This window comes from Candoia aspera, chromosome 7 (genome assembly GCF_035149785.1).
Source record: "Candoia aspera isolate rCanAsp1 chromosome 7, rCanAsp1.hap2, whole genome shotgun sequence".
NCBI classification, from domain to species: Eukaryota; Metazoa; Chordata; class Lepidosauria; order Squamata; family Boidae; genus Candoia; species Candoia aspera.
This window is the reverse complement of record NC_086159.1, coordinates 29,987,930-30,002,315: the sequence shown is the minus strand read 5'-3', so window position 1 is coordinate 30,002,315 and position 14,386 is coordinate 29,987,930. Positions and strand designations below refer to the sequence as shown.

At 38.1% G+C, this 14,386-nt stretch overlaps 1 protein-coding gene across 1 annotated transcript in view; it reads right to left on the bottom strand.

Annotated features, from left to right (window-relative positions):
- The window catches only part of CACNA1I (calcium voltage-gated channel subunit alpha1 I), a 346,803-nt gene that overhangs the window by 101,462 nt on the left and 230,955 nt on the right, over positions 1–14,386 (bottom strand). Inside the window, exons 5-7 of the mRNA XM_063309585.1 lie at positions 6,135–6,294; positions 3,571–3,886; positions 1,533–1,625 (exon numbers count right to left, since the gene is read on the bottom strand). Coding sequence (XP_063165655.1) covers positions 1,533–1,625; positions 3,571–3,886; positions 6,135–6,294 — 569 coding nt within the window. The remainder of the gene's footprint in view (positions 1–1,532; positions 1,626–3,570; positions 3,887–6,134; positions 6,295–14,386) is intronic.

Below are 14,386 nucleotides of genomic sequence, written 5' to 3'. Positions count from 1 at the left end.
TCAACACATAAAAATAAACCATATTTACACACTATTCAAAAGAGGAAACAAAAAGCTAAGAAGGAAACAAAAAACCCCAGAATACATCCCCTCCAGCAGCCAGCACCCAAGATAAGCAGGGATTAATACCAGAAAACAGTCAAGCAGAAAACAATACTCTAATCAAGGAAGTACCAAGGAGAAAAGCACACCCCCACCAACACCAGCAGGGCAAGCTACTATATATAAACAGGGAGCAAACTCCACACTCACTAGCACTGATGATGTTACCTAGACAGGTAATGAAACATCTGCAAGCAAAGAACCAAGCTCAGAGAGCACCAAGGACTCCACAGTTCAACTCTGAGCTACATATATTCTCTTCTATTGGAAGATGTATCATGTTTTGCTTAAATGCTGTTTTTATTAACATGCGTAAGCAAGAGGGGATGCTTGTAAATCAATGCTACTTCTGCCTTCTCCCTAAACAGTCCCAGGAACTCATACCCTCCACCCAATTTTAAGGTAACCAGTTAAATAACTCTTCCAATCAGTCCCTTTTTCTGTGCCCATTGAATTAAATTAAATTAAATCAGCATTGGTTGTGTTGTCTTCTGGAACCCAAACACAGAGAATTTTGGTAGAATTTTCACATGGTGGAACACTTAGGAATCTATGAGGCATGAGCCAAGAATAAATAGTTGAGGCCCTATGCATAAAGGATAAAGAACATTCTTTAATCCAACACTGGCTTTGTTTAAAACACTTCCCTCTTTTTTTTTCCCCATTAGTTTTTTATAGCTTTTTAAAAATCTCCTGCTCAAATCATATGTGTGGATAGAAGCTAAGAAATACAGGAAGTCTAAATGCCTACATCTTGTTTTGATAAATAAATGAAGCTGGGATGGCTGCAAGTCTGGTCCAGCTTGTCAGTGATTTATCATTACAATATTTGCTAATTTGACCTAAATGTGAACAATAAGGGTATAAAACAGTATAAAAATAATACAAAAGAGTACAAACCTTTTTAGTGTACAGAATTTCCTATCATGGCCTTCTTCAACCTGGTGCCTTCCAAATGCATTGGATGGCTACTCCCAAAATTCCCAACATCTATGGCCATCACCCAGGCTGGCTGGGAATTCTGAAAAGTTTAGATGTTTTGTTGCCACTTTAATAGTTAGTGTTTAGCTATGACCATCACTAAGCTCTTTCTTCCCTGTCCCATACACTTGTGGAATATTCTTCAAGTCTACTTGGACTGTAAGCTCTTGGATCATGGTTATAAATTAGTATTTAAAAATGATAATATATTTCAAAGAACTTGGAAAGAATTCAAGAATGGCAAAGTCAATTTGATTCATTAACTAGAATGATTTTGCTATTTCAAAGAAAGGATTTGAAATCTCTGTCTCCTAGAATTACTTGTAACAGCTATTTTACTTCAAAGAACATAAATGTCCAGCTTTCTGGTTTATTGGGATATAAAATTTGTTTCTCTCATGTGAAGGGCATACATTTTATCTACTCAGTGAAGGGACTATTGTACTTACAATGATCAGCAAAATGAAGTAAATGAAGTTGTAGAATGAATGAGCATCCATCACATAATACATAATCTCCACCCACCCTTCCAGAGTGATCACCTGAAAGAGGAGAGAGAGAATAGGGAAATTATCAGTAACTACAAGGAGATAGGTTGTCCAAATTTGTCGTAAGGTATCTTAGGGAAACCCTGCCAAAAGCAAAACTAAGAAAATCTTTGTGGACCACTAAAGCACCTTTCCCTAACCTGATGCTCTCAAAAGATATTAGGACTGAAACCCCGGGGAATTATCAGTTGCATGGATATTCAAGTTCCAGAATACTGCAGAAGCTTGTATTAAACTAAGACTAGTATGACTCAGCCTCAGTGGCAGAGAATCAGAAGTTATGCCATTATTTAAAACCAATGGGTTTTAATAAATAATAATTTATTTATAATAAAAAATATGTATTCAGTTTAATTGGATTACACACATAGATGACAGCTATGATTCTATATTCCCTGCTAGGCGTATTGCAATTTAATGGGAACAGATGATCAATAGTCACATAGTTAAGTCCTGGCCGCAGTTAACTTGAATTCCAAAGCCCTGCTGATTAATAACAGGTTGAGAAATAATTTAAAATATAAATAATAATATAAAATAAAAAAGTTGTCATAAGAAAGCTGTTAGGAGCAACACCTTCTAGACTTAATAGGTAAATAGGACATCCTATATCATCTCATCTCCCTACTCCTCAGAGTTCCCCTTTTCTCCTGAAGATAAGGCACCTTGGATTCTGGCATTAGATCCCGGGTGCATTTTTCTTGCACTACTAAGGTTGGTCTCAGTTGAGGAGGGAATTATCAACCTAATCTCCACTACGTTGTAGTACTATCACTCCTTTTACAAGCATACTACAGTTCTTCAGTCCACCAGGATTGTGTGATTTGAGAAACCACTAGGAACCTGGCTGACTCTATGTATAAATTGTTCCAAGCTACTGTATATTCTTCACTCTGAACAGCAACTGAACTGATCTGGGGATGGGGGTGGGGGAGAGGAGTGATGAAATCTACTTTATGACACAATCACCACCCACCCATACTTTAGGTATTTGCATGGGACATTGTGATGCATGGAACATTGTGATACATTTCATCATTTTGGCATCACTGTGGTTAGAAATACTGTATACATCTATGTGTCTGTCCATTTTTAATTACATTTCCATTTGTAGACTTTTAAGAATAATATCCACACTGGATATTCTTCTGTTTTAGAATTATGTTTGTAATATAGTCTGTTCTGAACTCCTAAACTTACTTGCTAACTTCAGGCATGACATACTACACTGTTCTCTTGCCAACAGCCAGTCCAAGGTATCTGCTGCATGAGGTTAGGGCTAAAATTCCTTCCCAGTTCCATAAACAGAAGCTAACTGGAAAGCAAGTAATTCTCATTTGGACATTGGTAAAGGATAATGTCTTCAAACTATATTTCATAGTATGTTAAGGCAAGGTGTATGACTTGTGCCCCCAGAGCTTCACATAGTGTTCCAAAGCATTGGGTGTGACCCCCACAAAACTTGTCAGAACATTTTAAATATCATGAGAAGTAATCATAAAAGTACCTTCCTTACTTTAACGTCTTCTTAATTCGATTTGATTTTAACTTCTTATTTTTCTCATTTAATTGTTTGATTTTGATCTTATTTTTCATCACTTCCTTCTTTGTCATGATTCTGCCTACTGTGGAGTGCAGCTCTTGGCACACCAAAGACAAAGTGTAACTCCCTTTGCCAAAAGGTTGTGCATCCCTGGCTTACAGACACAGGATTGCTTCATGCCACACCCCTGAAATAAACCACAGTTCTCAGCATCTGCCACTTGAGATAGACACTGCCAGCATTCAAGTAAAATTAAGCAGACAGGCCCATTTCTGTTCTTTGCCATAGGAAACAAAGTATCTTGGGCTGGCCCTGGATAGATCACTCTTGAAAAGGTGTTATGGAGACCTCATTTTTAGAATGAGTAGAAGTCTTAGATAACCTGACTCAAATTACCTGGAATATAACAATCCATGCATAGCCAATATTATCAAAGTTGATGGCTCCTTTGTGTGGATTGGCATTGCCTGTACGACACTCATTGTAATACTGATTCCAGTTAACGCACATGCCACTGACGTTGAACTCCTGCCTGACCGAGGTATAGTAGAAGTAGTCATCCTTGTCCAAGCAGCATTCGTGGCCCCGTTCTTTCAAGGGGGGTATCTCTTGACAGCCCATGATACCATTATCGCCTGACAGTGAACAGATGAAGGGCATTTCATCGTCCTCCTCAGGTTGATAATAAGGAGGAAGAGTGATGTTGCCTTGTCTGAGAGAACACATGAACAAAATTGTTATGGCAAATATTATAGTTAATAATTCCTGTGGAGACTGTCTGGGCCACAAAATAGCTTTACAGTCATCTACTGCAGCCAAAAAAAAAAAAACATCTAGTACAGCAGAAGATTAATAATGTTATCCACCCAGAGATATTGGTTGGATTAGAAACAAGGAGAACAATAAGAGTAAAATGCTTATTACATTAATTACAAGATCCAGTTTAAGATCCAGTTTCACAGCTGCATGCTTGTTACCCATAGAACACTAAACCCATAATTTTCTATTGTGGTCAATGCTTGCTCTCTAAACTAGAATTAGAAAATAGTAGATTCCTAATCAGAAAAACTTCTCCAAGTGTTAAAAACAGAGTGGAAAGTAATTTTATTATTCTTTTTGCCAGATCTACTATTAGTTTTCTCAGTAGAAAAAGGACTGAAAAAACATTCGTTCTTCTTGTCTCCAGCTCAATACATTTAGATGACCCCTTGCAACCAGGAACCTTGGGCAGGTATTCAACAGAATGAATGAAGGATCACCTCTTTTACTCTTCTTATTCAATTCAGAAAATTTGGTAGTTGAAGTATGGGAAACCGGGAGATGGGATTAGCATGGGTGGTTCAGCTCCCCCTGTGTTTCAGCCTGAACTCTAGAACAGGGTTAGTTTATAATTCTTGTTTGGAGCAGAAATGCTAACTACTATTTGTTTGTTCAGGTGTCACAGCAAAGTATGATATGGAGAAGGAAACCGAAAGTTTGTGGCTCATTCAAGATGACCCAGACCAATAGTTTAGAGTATGATCTGAAGTGAGTTATAGCTCCAGGCAAAATCCAATTTCTATACATTGGGGAAGAGATGTTGAAAAAGGCCAAAAAAAGAGTATGTTTTTATCCATTTTTTCCTTGAGTGGAAGACTTGTGACATAGTTAGAACTAAAATAGACAGCAGATGCTTCCTAGAGCAAATGGGTAATCTGGTACCATGCCAGCATATGGAATCATTAAGCATACTTATTTCTCAACATCTGATAGCAATACTTCCCACAATATTGAATCGAAACTTGAAGTAGAAGAAGTAAGCTTACAAAAATAATCTATAAAAATTAAAATGGAATGATCTAAAAATATTCTAGCACAATTTTAAACCATGAGTTTACCTACTTTACGATATGTTCCTTTACTCATGATATTGCTTCAGATGTATACTATAATGTTTTAAAATGTAATGTGAGTTCAGCAAGTACATGTTTGTTACTTACTATGTAAGAAGGCAGAAAAATCACAAGAAATGTATTAAAAATGCTACAAATGCTTTATAAATATGTACCATAAAGGTATATTCATTAGGAAGTTCATATTGGCTGCAATTCTTGATATGATATGAATCATTATATGAAATGGCCTTGGGGCAAAGCAAAATTTTAAAACTACATATTTGTACCATAAGCTAGACTTCTACCACTGTGTAAAATTACAGAGAGGAAGAGTTCAGAAATTGCAAGTGCCAACACCCTGGAGATCTAGACAGCCAAACAGAAAGGTTAGCAGCACAGTTCTCCTTGAAGTTATCACCCAGATTCACATATCATTTGTTTCAATAGTGGAGAAGAATGTGGGGAAACATATGAGAAACTATTGAGTAAAACCTAAAAGGGAGAAATGACAAAGGGTATGGTTGTTTACTATGCAGTCTTACCTAACCTGATTCCCTTCAAATGTGTTGCACTACAGTTCTTAGAATTGATAAGATCATTCTGGATGAGGGTGACAGCAGTTAATAGTCCAACACGCATCAAGGGCACTGGGATGGGAAAGGCAGGTAATTCCAATAGTCAGTTGTTTAAAAAAATATTTATATTTTAATAAATTATAATAGTTTGAACATATAACCATTTAGTTGAAGTTGTGGATTCTCCTTCACTGAAGAACAGAGGCCAGAAATCCATGCTCTTTGTCTGGATTTTCTGCATCAAGCAGTGGGTTGGACTAGATGGACTACATGGTCCTCTCCAATTCTTTGATTTTATGACAATCTTTGAATTTTCTTGTTGATGGCATACATAATCATACACCAGTAATTTCAACATCCTCACAGGTTCCTTTCAAGAAGCAGATGGTACTTTTAGGTGTAGTACACAAGGAAGAGGGAGTTGTGGATTGGGATTAGCTCAAAGAAATTGGGGGAGGACAGAGGCTTCACAAACATGAAAATGAATGAGAGTCCTTTCCTGAGCACTCACATTGTCAAGTTCTCTTCCATGAAACAGCGGTTTCTCAGTAGACCAGCCCACAGCTGCACACCGATGATGCCAAAGATGAAGAAGACAAAGAAGCAGAGAAGCAGAACATTCCCCAGCATGGGCAATGTGTCCAAGAGCAAATTCACCAATATTCGCATGCCTGAGAGAAGGACCAGGTCCAGGGAGGGAGGGAAAGATCACCACACAGGAGCAGAGGTTAAAGATAGAAAAAGAAAAGAAAAAAGGGGAAACAAGGAAAATATGGTAGTAAGACCAGAAGAAGTAGAGAAAGGAAGGTAACAATACAGAAAGAAATCTTGAATGAAAAAAAAACAAAAAACAGAGGCAGCTAGAAAACTTACAATACATGTGCAATTTTGAATTATGTTACAATAATACATTTAGTCTAATGGCTGATTCAGCCAGGCTGTCCACATTATACCTGTTCTTATAAAGAGATACTCATACATGTCTATAATGTGTAAGATACAGGAGGCACTTCCCATTTTTAGTTTTTCAGGATCCAAAATGCTAAAGTAAACCAAAAATAACTGACATTTTTTAATTGAAATTCATTCCACATCATGGATATGGTTTAAATAAAGCTTCTGTTTAGGCAGTCATACATTTATAAAAAAAATCCCCCTAATGAACATACAGTAGCATTTTAGCACCTACCTGTTATTGGTGTTGGATCCTGATCAATTGAATAGTACTCTCTTCTTATGCATGATTTCTTTAAAATTATCAAGATTCAAACAAATTGTTCAAACATGGGTTGTGTCTCTCTCTAACTTTGTCAAACTAGGAGGCTGATCAGTAGATAAATGGCAATGGATTGCACTTTTTGCTAAAATGGATTGCACTTTTTGCTAAATTAATCATAGTGCTTGTGTTCTCCATTGTACCTTGCATTTCAATAATCCTTTTAACAAATTTACACTCCTAATCCCCCATTTACTTCCCTATCTTCTTCTGAGAAACCTTACTCTACTGGATGGGTCCAGGGAATTTCTTCTAACAAGATGCTGCATGTAGGGCAGTGTATAATTGACTAATTAGCTATTTATAACTAGTTCATTACTTCAGATGGCTGGGGAGGGAAGGGAAGAGAAAGGGAGAGATAAGATTAGGATTCTGTGACAATCTCCTGAGGCACTAGTTAATCCCCTTTTTATGCCCCCTGTCATATAATTAGCTACATTATTTTGAGCTTTCCACTTTGTCTCATTTTCCTATGTCATTGTTTTCTAGCAATTGGGAATAAAGGATTCTCTGAGCTCAGAAAAGTGCATGGAAGCAAGCTCCATGAAGAATCAGAGTATTCACAGATGAAAGTATATATGTACAGACATGGATTTAATACTCATGAAAGCATTCTGAGTTTTTGTAGCCTCATTTCTTTGATATCTATAAAATTCAAGCCACAGCAAGAGAAGAAAACAACTCACATAATGCCAGTGATGAGAGATGGCATTTATGTATCTAATCACTTATCATACTTAACTCCAGGGACTCCAATTTTCATCAATAAGATAGAAATGATGTAAGATCATTTTAACCATTGTATGTCTTATGCAGTTAAAAATCTCCTAATTTTGTCCTTTACAAGTGTATGAATAATAAATGATGAAAAATAAAACTCACCTGTCTTTCTTGCCTATATAACAAATGATATTTCGTCACATAGGCAAGAGCTAAGAAAACCAAAGGTGTGAAAGAACGTAAGGATGATTGCATGGCACTGAATCAACAACTTTTGTGTAAATATTATATGGCCAAGTACCACAAACGAATGAGAGAACTGTGGAGGTGAGCCCTAGTACTACATAAAACCAGTGGAAAGAAAGTTGAAATGGAATGAGAGTGTCTATGAAAATGTTCTACAACATGGTGCATTCTAGTTGCCTTTTACTAGTTGTCTTCATCATTCATGCTGGGTGGTAATGATGAGAATATTAGTACAACAGGGATCAAGAGTGCCAAGTTTGCCCTAGGGAATTTATAAGAAGTTTCATACCAGGTAGAGATGTATAGGGCAGGAGGTCCAATAGCAATTTATCTGGGGAAAGCCCCAGTGTGGAAATTCAGTCTTGTTTACCTGAGACCGAGCCTCATTGAATAAGTGGGACTTATTTGTTGTAAACATGTCTAAGATTGCTCTTCTAAAAAAAATGCAATGCCTTTTTAGGATGATTATTTTATGCCATACCTTAGGTTCAGTGCAATGGCTTTCTTAAATTATTTTATGAACTAATTCTGGGGGAAAGAAGAATGTTGCAACAAAATGGGTTACCTGCTTAATGCTTCTGGATGTCATTAATACAGTCCAACAAAAAGCAAGAGTGCTTATGTATGAAATCTCTTTCAGCAAAATATATATACTTAATCTATCCTAAATATTTTTCTACTTGCAAACATCCATTGGTATATTTTATAAAGTAATTCCATGGGAAACATACTTCTTGCTCAATTTAATTCATCACAAGTAAATTAGTCAACAATGAAAGAGAATGGGATACAGCCAGGTGAAGATGACTAGAAGCATTGAATAAGACCACTGGTAAAGTCTGATGCAGAGGACTTAAAACCAATTAGTCAACTACTGGTTACATGGGTTGAAGTTTTATTTACTTTAAAAGGGTTTACTTCTGACTTCATAGCTTCAAAATATAAAACACATTAAGCTTCAGTCAGGTGAAATATACTAACTGTCTTTAAAGACCCTGCAACGAAATTATACCATCTGAATGGTGCCATTTAAAGTGTGAATAAGAACCTTATGGAAAAGAAAAAAAACACATCAACTCTTTTCTTGATTATATTCTTAATTCTCAGAAGTTCTGAAAGGCAATTCGATACAACAGTAGTAAAATCTGAAAGCCTTATTATTATTTCATTCCTTTGCCAGAATAAGGTGGATCCATCAGTTTTCCTGATCCATTTAGTTTTCACGGCAAGAATACTGAGGTGGGTTGCCATTACCTTCCCCAGGGATCGCATTTAGTCTGACCTCTCTGTCATGACCTTTCCGTCTTGGGTGGCCTTTCACGGTTTAGCTCATGGCATCATTGAGGTGCTCAAGCTCCAGCACCACGACAAGGTAACGATCCTTTGCTGAAGTACTGAAATACTTTGGCCACATGATGAGAAGACAGGACACCCTGGAGAAGATGCTGATGCTAGGGAGAGTGGAAGGCAAAAGGAAGAGGGGCCGACCAAGGGCAAGGTGGATGGATGATATTCTAGAGGTGATGGACTCGTCCCTGGGGGAGCTGGGGGTGTTGACGACCGACAGGAAGCTCTGGTGTGAGCTGGTCCATGAAGTCACGAAGAGTCGGAAGCGACTAAACGAATAAACAACAATCAGTTTTCCTAGCACCGTGGTACATGTTTTCTATATTTAAAAAAAAATATTGGAGCTTTCTGATTTGTAATTAAGATGGTATTCAAATGACAGCTTTTAATATAGGGATGTTTCTCTTCCTGTAGAGATCTAAGTCTCTAGAAGGAAGAGACCATCCTAGGAAAGCTACATCTTTATAAAGGCAGTCAAAGAGTCCATTTTTAAAAAAGTTTGCATGTATTCATTTTGAGAAAATGTTCTTCGTTAGCAGGAATCCAGATGTGACTATAACATATGAAAAAGAACAGTGATCCAGTAAATAACTAGTGCCTATCTAAAATCCAATTCTTAGGGTTAATTCCAAATTTTATCCCCTCTCTTCTGGAATACAGCATCAAGGAGCTGTTATCTGTTTTCTGAGCCATCAAATTATACAAGATTAGGGAGACCCATGCAATAGAGAATTAGCCACATGTGCTAGGAATTATGAGAATTGTCATCCCATACTCGGTGAGGCTACTCTAAAAGTTAAGTAAGGACAAATTGCTTCTAGTCTTCTAGGCCAAAGCATACCTATTTGCATGATGTCAATAGCAAGAATGGAGCAATTTACTCAATGGGTTTACAACAAGGTCACAAATGCATGGTATAATGTCTTAGTAACATGCACAGAAAGCCACTAGGAAGATTCAAGTATTTATCACTCTGATTCTTTCCAAACTGTTGCAGTATTATGCACAAAGTGATGCAATTTTGTGAATCTCATGTCTTGACTCCTGATCAGTTCGTGCTCATTATAAAGAATCAGTGGAACAATCCAAATAGCACAGGTAGCCTAAGGTCTCAGCCAGGTCTCAAGGTGGCATCATTAGTTCTGCCTATTGTACCTCTGAAAACTCTATAATTTGTTTCAGCATGTCATTTTCTTCCTATCCTTTCTTACTGAAGAACATTACTATGCAATAAAAGCTAAACAGCAGTACTTTCTGCAAAACAAAATTAATTCTAGCACGTTCAACATCTACAGTCAATCAAAGTTTCACTTAGTCAAAGTTTTGGGGGTTCATGAAGACTACAGCTGTTACACAAATGAAGCAGCTCACCCTCCAGAGCCAGTCCATCACCAACATTATTGTTGTTTCAATGCTAAGTGAAGGCCTGGCTATTCACCTAGGCTTTGGGGGCCATCACAATAGCTTGTCTCTTTATGCAGTTTTGTCCTGAATGCTTTAGGGTTCTACTGATTTATTGTTTTTGCTGATTGACATCTGACCTGATGCTATTAGATGTAGGATAGGTTAACTTTTAGTAAATGAAAACAAATTAATATTTGCCTATATCTGCTAATTAGTTTAGAAGGACAGAGTGAGCTCTAAGTTTTGTCTCTGCAGTTAGTAGCAGAGTGACAACTATGACCCACTCCCCTTCTCAAACAATAATAGAACTTGGGATCGGCGTAATAACAGTTGAATGTTTGGGGCACTCTGTTCTCCCAGTTCCTTTAGAGCAGATTCACAATTCACACATCACACTTGAAATGAAGTAATTTTCACATTTTTCTCATATGCCCATTCTGGTCTGAAATGTGGCAGAAACTGTGAAATTCAGATGGCAAGCAGGCCAGTTTGGGCCCAACAGGCACCTTTTCAATAATGGTTTGTAAAATGATTCTTTGTTTCTTTGCTGTCTTCCTCTCCTACTGCTTCATTGTGAGACAGATAGATAGATGTGTGTGTGTGAGAGAGAGTCTCTCTCTATTAGTTTTATTTTTAATGTTTTCTCACCATGCTTATCTCCCTTGCTATTCTTTTCTAGCTCTCCCTGCTTATATACTATTATTTGGAACTCCATCCTTCCCTCCTCCCTATTTAGCCTCTTCCAATGCCAGAGCAGGAGCCACACTGGCTCACAGCAAGGAGCAGCGAATATGAAAGAGACAGTGACCTTTTCTAAGGCTGTCTTTAAAAAAAACAGCCGTTCTGTGTAAAAAGGGAATGGAGGCTAGGGAGGAGAACTCTGATGAAGCAGTATTTGGCAAACAAAACAGGCTTCTGGGACATCAAATATGAAAAGAGGCACTCTTCACAGTGAAGAACAGTACACAGAGAATTAAATATGCATGGATACCAGGTGTGGATTCTGAAGAGAGAGAAACAGAAATGTAGAAGTTGAACCCTGTTCTCCAGTCTTATAGGTAGACATACTGAGTATCAGCCACTTATCAGAGGGGACAATGGAGGTTTCTAGCAGGCAAATGTTCACCTAGATATGCAGTTTGTGAGCCACCCTTTTCAATATTGTACTTCCTCACCACTGACTATTGAGAGAATGTATGTGCAAGGAGAAGAATGGGGCACACTGCTGAAAAGACTGCATGCAAATGGTGGCTTTTTAAAATTCTCCATCAGATTGGATGGATGACTTCAGAATTTCTCCATGGGAAGGAGAAATCATCCAACACATTTGCAAGAGCAGAACTCTTTTGAAAGGACAATGGCAGCAATGCTACTGAAAAAAAACCCTCAAAGGGAGGAATCACCTCATAATATCTTCTCTTGGGATTTCAGTGAAGCATGAGAAGCTAGGAAGGTTGCATATCACTGGGGAGATGATTCTACAATAAAATACTGGATATTCACATATCTTTCTTGGCCATTTCATAACTAAAAAGGTGCGGGAACTCTATATTCTATTCATGATTTTTTTCCTGAAATTCTCTTCTTTCATGAGCCGAGGATAGAAGAAACTGGGAAGCTACCTTTTGATCCTATGAAAATCACACAGTATAGTTTGGGAGGGGGAAAATGTTTGAACTCCCTTTTGAAATGGTGGGCAAAGTGAATATATTCTGGAGGTGCCTCAGTGCCTTTTCTGACAAGCTTCTGTCAACTTTATAGAGTCCATGTCCCCTCCAGACAGTTCCTGTCAACCCCTATTAGCTAGGCTGCCACTGCAGAAGCCATCTCCAATGAAGCAAGTAGCATGTGCCAACTCTTGGGAAAACAGAAGTGATTTAGAAAAGGGTGAGGTGTGTGTGTGTGTGTGTGTGTGCAAGCTGCAATTAACATGCACAGGCAAGTCTCATATTTAAGTTCCTATCCTTTTAACATGCTTCCTTCTCATATTTTACAAAGCAGATTATTTTTGTATATCCATTGCTTTTCACTGCATATATTCCCAAAGTCAAATGAACTGTTTGAGAGATAGACTTTTCTTATGCAACATTAATCATTATAGTTTCCAGGTGCCTACATGAAGATATTATGAGGCCTCCACTTAATAAAAATTCACCCAAAGGGCAGTTGACATTATTAATTTCATATTCTCCATTGTAGCATGACTTGCGATTTGTGACCAGGTATACAGAGGGCAAGATCTGGCTGCTACTATTTAATGCCAGGACTGCCAGTAATAAACCTCTCCTCATCCATAATCTTATTGTGGATGAGAGGAGAGATCTGTCTTGTATTACTGAGATATAGATAGGTGATAGAGTGGGGTATACCCCCCTTGGAAATGAACCATTCTGGGTTTGGGATCAGCCATCCCTGCCACTGTGACAATGACATGGCAATGTCACGACAGCGAACAGAGGTCACTATTCTCTCCTTCAGATCAAGTTGTATAGTTATGATAACTATGCAACTTGCAGCTTGATCTGAAGGAGGGAGATAGTAACCTCCATTCATTGTCTTGGCCAGATCACTGTCTGACATGTGAATGACATGGAATTGAGTTGTTCTTTCAACCACCACAGAGAGGATAGATTTGCTTGGTCCTAGGCAATTAATGAATCCTCTGGTTTCCCACAGGATGCTTAGGATTTCTTGGATTGTAGAGTCCTTGGTGCTCTCTGAGCCTTGTTGTTTTCTTGCAGACATTTCATTGCCAGACTAGGCAACATCTTCAGTGCGAAAAGGGAGTGGGCCTTGCTCTCTGTTTATATACTGTGGTTTGTCCTGTTTGTCCTTTCTTGGATTAGGAGGCCTTGGTCACCTGCTATCTAGATCATTGCAACATGGTCTATGTGGGGCTGCCCTTGAAGACCCCAAACTGCAACTGGTCCAGAATGCAGCAGGTCAAGATGCCTGGGGTTCTAGCAAATTTACCTCTGTAACACCCCTGTTTCAAGAGCTGTATTAGTTACTTGTTTGTTCCTGGGTATAATGCAAGGTCCTGGTTGTCACCTTTCATCTTGTCATGGCTCACAGCCTGGATATCTGCAGGACCATCTTCTCCCAGTGGTCTCTGCCTGTCCATTGAGATCTGGAAGAGAAAGCTGCCTCAGGTCCTGATCTTTAGGGAATGTTATCTAAAAGGATCTCATGGTTGGACCTTCTCAGACCCTACATCCCTTCTCTGAAATAGCATTACCCCTGATATCAGGTTAGCCCCAACTGTGTTAATTTTTGTTAAGCTGTTAAGACTGGGTTGTTTCAGTAGGCTTTTGAGATCTCAGGTATTGTTTTTTTTCTTTCCTGGGGAGTGATCAGTAATATTGTCCACAATTGCTCCTTGGTCCTTGGGAAATGTTATATTGTTATTCTGTTTATATTGTTATGCTTATTTTTAATCATATTACCATTTTGAAGACCTATGAGCTGCTCAGAATCATGTCTGGAGTGGCATATAAGCCTAGTAAAATAAAAAAATAAAAAGAAGTGGATTTATGAACCAGGCAATATATGGATATTGTCCTACCCCAGCTTGGTGCAAGGTCTGTGGAATTACTTCTTGCACAATATTTTAAAGTGAAGTCTCTTCAACCAATAGAATGTATCCCTTTTAATGTATCCATAATTGAACTAGACATCTTAACCAGGAATACAGGGACAATATTATACAGCCAGAGAATATTAGCATCTTTAACACTCTCAGAAATATCTTTATAAAATATTCAGGAAGG